Source organism: Cucurbita pepo, chromosome 2, assembly GCF_057944985.1.
Source record: "Cucurbita pepo subsp. pepo isolate OVF chromosome 2, ASM5794498v1, whole genome shotgun sequence".
NCBI lineage: Eukaryota > Viridiplantae > Streptophyta > Magnoliopsida > Cucurbitales > Cucurbitaceae > Cucurbita > Cucurbita pepo.
The window spans coordinates 5,326,904-5,335,000 of record NC_141799.1 but is presented as its reverse complement, the minus strand read 5'-3'; the positions used below and the strand labels follow the sequence as shown (position 1 = coordinate 5,335,000).

Here is an 8,097-nt window from a genome sequence, read left to right as displayed (position 1 = left end):
TGCTCTAAAAAAATGATTTCAATGGAAATGTCTATGTAGTAAACGTCTCTCTCTAGGTAAATATATTGCAAGGCATGTATAACATATCAAAAGGCAACTACCCAGCCAAAGAATAAGAAGAATAGTAATAGTAGTAGTAATAACAATAATATAATAAGGGGCGGCGTTTGTTTCCATATATAAGGCACTTATGAGTCAAAATTTTTTCTTTCTAAACACCTCGTGAAGCGCATTCATATAATAACCACATTATTTTGAGGTACGATTATCTCTCCACGATTAACGACTGGGTAGGATTCGGGTGTGTCGTGGGAGTGTTATTACTTGAGAGAACGATTACTGTGGAGAGGCCTCACTTCTTCATCATCGTCGGTTCCAAAATATCGGTCCCCAAACTCACCCATACCAGGCACCACACGAAAATCTTCATTCAGACCAATCTCAATTTCAGAGGTCACTATCTTTATTCTTGGAAAACGTTTGCACACCACATGAACGCCTTGAGGTGCCTAGAGTGAGGAAGAAAGGGACAATTCAATAAGAAAAAAACAGAGAGAAAATATGCTCTTCTGTAGAAATGAACTTCACGAACACTTGGTAAACTTACTGATATGAGATTGAGAAATATAATATTAGGCTCTGGAACACCCTTGCTTATGAGCAAAGAAATAGCTTGCACCGCTGAATACCCTGAAGAAACGTCGAGACTATCAGACCTACTCACAACCAGCCAATTCATGTCACTGATCACATGAAAGTAACCAATGGCCATGACAAAGCTTAAACATCATATATTTGACAATTTATAGAGTATGAGTCAATATCACAGAACAGCTAACCTGTGCCTAGGATGGGATCCAATAGTAATACATGTCTATTGGAGATATCAGAGGGTAGTTTTTCATAAATTAACTGCACAAAGCATATGACGTCAAAACCTGTCAATATATGCATGCACTTGGGAACAAAACCAAAGAAGACGCGAAAACGAGAGCATACCTGTTGACCATTGTCGCCTTCCCTATGAATGAGAATCTTTCCAATTTTGATGCCTTTACAACATGCCCGCAGAGCATTTTCCATACTCTCACCACTGAAATCAGTTTAAAGTACTCAACAATGTAACTTATAAGGATCAAGATAAAAACGCAATGTCTACACAGATTAGAGACGACTCTTTGGAGTACAGAAACAAACATTTTGGTACGCAAATAATAGAAGAAAAACGTCTAATCTTCAAAAAGAATTGGGATTTACGTCTAACCTCCGGATGACAGATACACCACATAACCTCTTGCAGAAATCAACACCACTGTACACAGATCCTGTGTCCACACCAAAAACTTTCAAGTTTTAGCGGCAATGAACTTATTCCACAATGTATATAAATAAAATGGATAACATCACATCTCAAAAAGAGAACAAACCCAAATGAAGACAGTTGAGTTACTATTAAGCATGCTGCATCATCATTGTGCTCAATGCATATCTTAGTGAGAAAGTTACAACATAGGAATATCTGCATGCAGATCAATGGATTATGATTTCTAGGTAAAGCAAGCAAGGATTTGGTTATTTATATGGACGGATGAGTTGTCAAATTCATTTAACAAAATATAATTCGTTGTCCCTACCCAAATACCAACGTTCATGCGGAGAAGAAAACCATGACTGTACTAAAAGATAAGAATGAAGCTAGACTTGATTGTTTTTAAAAAAGTCAAAAGGCATTTAAATTTGACAGAAAAAGCATACAGTTCAAAAATATGTGCAAAAAAGGACAGCAACTAAATGCATAGATACTCAGCCTTCAACTGATTGATAAATGAACATTTTACACCATAAGCCATAATGCAAAAATACATTGGCAAAAAATGTTAACTGGCTTACCAGTTGGAGTTGTCACCTGCTTCTCTGTAAATGGTAAATGTCCCAGACCATGTTCAACAACCTACATAAAGGGTCAGGAAGTCATGACAAGAAAAAAGAAACAAACAGAAACTTCTTGGACAGTTTCTATTAGAAAAGTTAAACACTGATAGAATAAAGGTTTCTACAGGCACAAAACTTACCAGACGAATCAACCGGTCGGCATAAAACACAAAATCATGCTTTGTGGTTTTAGCATCTCGTATTAATGTATGCATCCCTCGTATCTGGAAGAAAAGAAAAAGAACTAGTAATAATCCCCAACAAAAACTAATTAACGAAGCTAAAAAAGATTTAAATTATGTTTTGCATTCTTCAGGCAAATAGCAAAACACACAGTAGACAAGTCTATATACCTGGAAGGTAGACTGGATAACATATAAATTAGGGTATATTTTACAAAGATCATGCTGACCAAGCTTGGTGCGAATATGTTGTACAATCAAATCAATGGCAACATGATTGTCACCCCCTCTGGGAATGATGATATCAGCATACTTCTTTGTTGGAAGTATGAAGTCATCAAATGCAGGCTTTACAAATTTTGAATACTGCATCAACAAGACAGCTTAAACATTATTATTATATTAAAAAAAAAAAAAAAAAGGAAAAAAGGGAGAAAAACATGATTGAAAAACAACTAAAGGTTTTAAAAAGATTCATTTACAAAATCACGTTGTACTGAAAGTAAAATGTGCGGAAAGAATATAATTGGGATAAACATAGCATAATACTAAACATCAGTGAATATTCGATGGTACAAACTACTAACCTGATCGAGTACTGCAGCTATGTCTCTAGCCTTATCCACAGTATCACGCTTAATCCTTCTCGCTAAACGAACATCAGCATCTGCACTGAAAAGTTTAAAATGTGAAGCAATTATTCAACTTAGTAGGTTAAACGTTTACCCAAATTTTGAATGCGCCATAGAAAAATGTCTGGTTTATTGAACAAAAAAGAGGTATTGAAAATAATTGAAAGGAAGCTGAAGCATTTGAAAACCTTTTAAAATTCAGAAATATGTTCGGTAGAAAAATTCTATAAATGCTTGAAAAATATAATGATTTTACTTGCACCCATAGTTCTCTGAAAAATTTAAGACATTTAAATGAAGAAAGTTTAATAGTTGGTTAGTTTCTGTACTATCCATTTAGTTAGATCTATTTGTATACTTCAAAATTTTGAATTATATCCACAAAGAATTTATCTATTATTCTAAGTTACTTTATTTCATCGAATTCATTTAATTAAAGAAACAGAAACAATAACTTAAAGAAAGAAAAAAAAAATTGAAAACAAAGAACAAATTTTAAATATTTTCCACAACCCTTCATTTTCTGGAATTGAATCTGAAAACTATTGTCACAATTTCCATAAACCTTTCCGATGCATATTCTTTGTAATCATTGTATTTGAAGCAGCCTAACATATTAGAAAACCTTTCTCAAACCACAAACTAGAGTGAAGCCTTATCACCTCAATGTTAATGAGAATGGAGATATTTTTATCTCACCTACCACCTCCACTCAAACACAGACCACAAAGGATAAGAACAGTCATAGAGAGAAGAAATGGCTTCATTTTCAAATCGGATAGTCTCAAGAGTTAATAATTTTATAACCTATAATAATTCAACACCATTCACAAGTAGAGACGATGACAAAGGACCTCTACGACTTTATTTTCAGATCCAAAAAGTCTCATAAGCTAATAAATTTCATTTCATGGAAAAATAGAAACAGTACATTTGAAAAGTAAGGACATAGCATAGAGACCTGTATCAACAAATATCTTCATATTCATCAGTTCTCGAACACGAGGGTCATGGAAAACGAGAATTCCTTCCAAAATGATAACATCTGCAGGGTTAACCTACAAATGAGAATTAGACAGTTATTGTGTCTGTAGAACAGAAAATTAAAAAGGAAATAATGATACCATGAATCTATGCTGGATTTATTTGTGAGTACCACAATAAGATATTAACTAGACAATGTAATGAAGGTGAAATAGAAAATCTTCCATGAAATCAAACACCTCCCTCCCCATCATAAATCATATACCGATGACACCTTGGTTTTCATTTTTCAATAAATTAAATAAAGCTTATATAAAAACAATCAATCTTTTAGAGGTGTAAACTATCCATTCAAGCATTCATCGATTTATAAATTTTACCCGTTAAATAGGTCTCTTTACTACAAAATTTCATGTACTTTACCTCCCAGATCAAACTCAAGTTATCAAAACCCGAACAGAGTAGAAGAGCAGAATCAAATTCATTGTACAGTCATGTCTTAGTATCCTAAAGATACATCACGGCACCTTGAGAATCTATTTGCATGAAAGTAATGTCACATCAGAATCTAGAAAGAGAATTTTCAGTATGACTAATTCCTATGCTCCACATAGAAAAAAATCTAGAAGTCATACTGAAAATTCTAATTGACATACCCTTCTTGGTGGAAAAACGTTATTTTTGTAACTCTTGAAGTCATATTTTGGAATATCTACAGACTCCCCATGCCTCAATTTCTCCATCGAACTTAAAAGTTCCTCTGTGTCAAATGCATCTGATACAAGAAATTTTACATGAGAAAGAAGCATACCATCAATTTTTCCCACACCAACCCAAAACACAACTACAATATATACCAAACTCATGCAGTATATATAACCTCACCAATAGATGGTCCTTCAGACTATTATTAAGATGACATGCCTATAATTAACCCATTAATAATTAGATCCACCAATTAAGAGTACAACTTAGAAAACAATAATATTCAAGCTTTTCAAAGGGTAAAACCTACAAGTATCTCTAAATATTGCATCAACTATATGATTCACAACGGTCATATTAATGCAACTAGAAAGTTCAAAATTTTTATGAATTTGTAAGTCTGTATTTTTAAGCCTAAATTGGAGCCTTTATTAGCCCAAAATGTTGACGGGAATAACCAGTTACCACAACCTAATAGATTTCATCACATGCAATAAGGATAAGTCCAATCTATTAGATTATTCTCTTACTCATAGAAATTAACCAGAACACTAGCAAATCAGAACAGGAAACCAAAAGAATAACATGGTAGTATAGAGAGGGAAGTCATAGGAATTGCGGAAAATAGATGACCGACAGGGAAGATGCAAAATGGTTAAACAAACATTTAGTAATTTCCAATGAAGAATATGCCATCAGAGAAATATTAGCATCAAGATATATTTGGAACTATTCAATGGTGAAATACGAAAGGAATTATTCGATTATTCTAAGATATGAATTATTAACTGAAACATTAAATTAAACTTACTAGGATGGTCAAAGTTGTATTCATTGACTTGTGCAAGTTCCTCGGAAGTTAAATAATGATAGAAGGAATCCTATGAGACCAGCATATAATATCAATATCAGTGTCAGAAGCTCATCAGATTTAAATCCTCACTTGTGATTCTCTTCCATCTCCAAAGAACCGGAGTGGCAAAAGGTGGAGGTAGATTAAGTCTTAAAAATCTATAAATAAGGCACTTCTATATATAGGAGGGTCGTGAGAATTCAGATTAATTCCAAGCAGTTGACGTTCTCAAATCTCCTGTTTAGCGGCTCAGTGTTTCAAGTTAAAGTTAATTAAACATAATACTTCAAATGATTTATCACCAGTAAATGAAATTTGCTTCGAGAAAAGCTACCTGGTTTACAAGTACGACTCGCTGGTCATGAAGTTGATGAATGATCATATCACAAACGGTTGTCTTCCCAGAGGTTGCACCACCCGCAACCCCTTCAAAGATAAAGAAGATTTGTGAGCCATACACATAGAAGATAAAAGAGACCCATTAGTTTGAGTGTGTTCGGAAAACACAAAGTTGGGGAATACACAAAGAATGTCATAAAATGATACTAAATTAAATTATAATAAAATAGAAAACTGGAAATCTTCTAGAACTGACTGCCACAACCACCCATCAACAACATAAGAAAATAATAATAATAATAATAAAGGTGACTTGATTCGTTTTACCAGACGTTCGATGCCATTTTGAGTTTTATCAATCAGTTAACAACGGGAAAAGGTGAAAGAAAAAAAAAAGAGAATGAAGAAGAATAAAATTTGTTCACATATCATGTAATCTTAGCTATAAAGCGTGAAATGATTGAAGTCACTTCAAAAAAGGTCAAGATTAAAGTCACTTTTGTCAACTATTTTGATGCAGACTGATAACCATGCATTGCAATATTACGCATCATTACAGTTACCATCTAAAGAAATTTAGGACAAACGTCACTTTCTTCTTAAATAAACGTCAGTTTCATGCAACTTTCATCTACTCCAAGAAAATAAAATCAAACATGTAATGCATGAAATACTTGCCTATGACAAAAGGTTGTTTTTGAAAATTTTCAGTTCCTGACATCAAGCTCTTCGTATGTCCATTTTGTTGCTTCAAACTATCCATATAAAGCCCAGAAAAATGCACGCCTGCTGAGGCCTCTAGTAAATCAGCAACTGAAGCAGAGCCCATGCCCAGGATCTTAACTAGCAATCAGTGTTCCTGATTTAAAGAGGAAAACCATTTAGCATATCTTCAACAGCATGAAGCCATTCATAAATCATTTCCTTTACAGCCAACAAGATAAGCACATACAGACCAAAAAAAACCTCCCCTCTGCATGACATAGTCTTAAGAGCCAAAAACATAATAAAATCAATCTGAGCACAAATGGCCTCAAGAGATCTAAACACCAGAACACTATATTATCCCCATTATTTCATAGATCCACACCACCTGCATTAACTGGGTATTTTCTACTCTCATCAATTTCATTGAAAACTTATGTACAATTGTTTTCCTTATTACCATAAGGAAAATAAGAAGCGTTAAAAATTGATCACAGAAGCTTTTATTTAACCGTTTCAGTAAATTTAGAGCCGCCTGCAACTTAGCAAACTACTTTTATTGAACACTTAACAGCCAGCAAAAGCTCTGTACCATATGATATATTAACGAATTCCAACCAAGCAAAACACCATACACAAACAGCATCCGATTCACACAATTGACATAAAATCCAACCTCAATCACATTTCGCATCCGTACAGCAGCAGAATTACAGTCCTAAACAACACAGATCAACAGAACAGCAGTACAGCAATTACAACAAACACACACAAAAAGCAGATTCAGATTCTTCGACAGTGAAATCAACAGAAACTTGAGAAATCCGCATTAACCGACCTCTATCCACCAATCCGCAAAAGAAAACGAACGAATCGAGATCATAAATAAACAAAAGACAGAAAGCAATAAAAAAAAAATTAAAAAAAAAAAAAGCTTCAAAGTAGCGCGCTACATACCAGTACGATTACGCAGCAGATCCAATCGAAATCCCGCGGCGATCAGGTAACGTATGCAAATTCCTTTCTTAAAAAAGAAAAAAAGAAATATTATTTAATACTATAATAGATTAAAGAAACAAAAACTGAGATTCAAAGATTCAGTCAAATTAATCAGGAAAGTAAAGCAAAGAAACCAAATGCAGTTGAATCCGAACGCACCGACGTGAAATTGCTTAGAAAGTGAGAAACAAAGGAGGAAGAAGAGGAGAGAGAGAGAGAGAGAGAGAGAGAGAGAGAGAGAGAGAGAGAGAGAGTGGAGAGAGAAAGAAAATGAAGGTTCTTGGCTCTGATACAGACGTTTGGATTGGCAGTATATATACAGTGGTGCCGGAGATAGAGGAGACGGAGACCTTGAATCCGATTCCATTTGGTGGGCCCGATATCCGGTGCTTCCCGTTTTTATTAAAAATATTATTAATATTTTCGACAAATATTTATAGTGACACCATATTTATTCTTAAATTATCGAGCTGTTGTAATATAGCTGTCGTTCTTGTCTAATACATTTTTTTATTTACATTATTTTTTTAAAAAAATATATTTGATATTAAAATCTTTAATAGTGCAGACGATTTGATAAATCTTTTGAACCAATTCAAAATTTTAGGTCGATGACTCGAGCAACCTGAATAGAGTTTATAAGCTAAGTCAACTCAATCCAACCCTCTATGTTCAAGTTGGTTGAGTTAGTGACTCGAGCAACCCTAATACAATTCACAACTCAACTCAACTCAATACGAAAATAGTTTTGTTGAATTGGGTTGTC

General features: G+C 34.0%; 1 protein-coding gene across 4 annotated transcripts; it reads right to left on the bottom strand.

Annotated features, from left to right (window-relative positions):
* Positions 1-128: 128 nt before the first annotated feature.
* LOC111787722 (uridine kinase-like protein 3) lies at positions 129-7,626 on the bottom strand. 4 transcript variants are annotated; one of them, XM_023667757.2, is made up of 16 exons: positions 7,491-7,625; positions 7,290-7,356; positions 6,306-6,486; positions 5,623-5,714; positions 5,247-5,316; positions 4,387-4,505; positions 3,708-3,804; positions 2,702-2,781; positions 2,286-2,480; positions 2,073-2,156; positions 1,891-1,951; positions 1,265-1,325; positions 1,000-1,093; positions 840-912; positions 608-690; positions 129-509 (listed from the first exon to the last, which is right to left on the bottom strand). In XM_023667757.2, exons 3-16 carry the CDS (start codon positions 6,454-6,456, stop codon positions 321-323), a joined length of 1,449 nt encoding a protein of 482 aa, XP_023523525.1. In that variant the 5' UTR covers positions 6,457-6,486; positions 7,290-7,356; positions 7,491-7,625; the 3' UTR covers positions 129-320. The 4 variants fall into 4 exon arrangements, with proteins under 4 accessions (XP_023523525.1, XP_023523523.1, XP_023523524.1 ...); XM_023667755.2 differs by having other exon boundaries at positions 840-1,093; positions 7,491-7,626; XM_023667756.2 differs by having other exon boundaries at positions 840-1,093; positions 7,466-7,616.
* Positions 7,627-8,097: the final 471 nt, after the last annotated feature.

Bases quoted from the DNA above. Each gene is read 5' to 3' on its own strand.
- LOC111787722 (XM_023667755.2), bottom strand. From the start codon at position 6,456: ATGGGCTCTGCTTCAGTTGCTGATTTACTAGAGGCCTCAGCAGGCGTG. The intron at 5,715-6,305 runs GCAAGTATTTCA...TTATCTTTGAAG, and splicing joins AAAACAACCTTTTGTCATAG to GGGTTGCGGGTGGTGCAACC. The intron at 1,094-1,264 runs GTTAGACGTAAA...AACTGATTTCAG, and splicing joins GGTGTATCTGTCATCCGGAG to TGGTGAGAGTATGGAAAATG.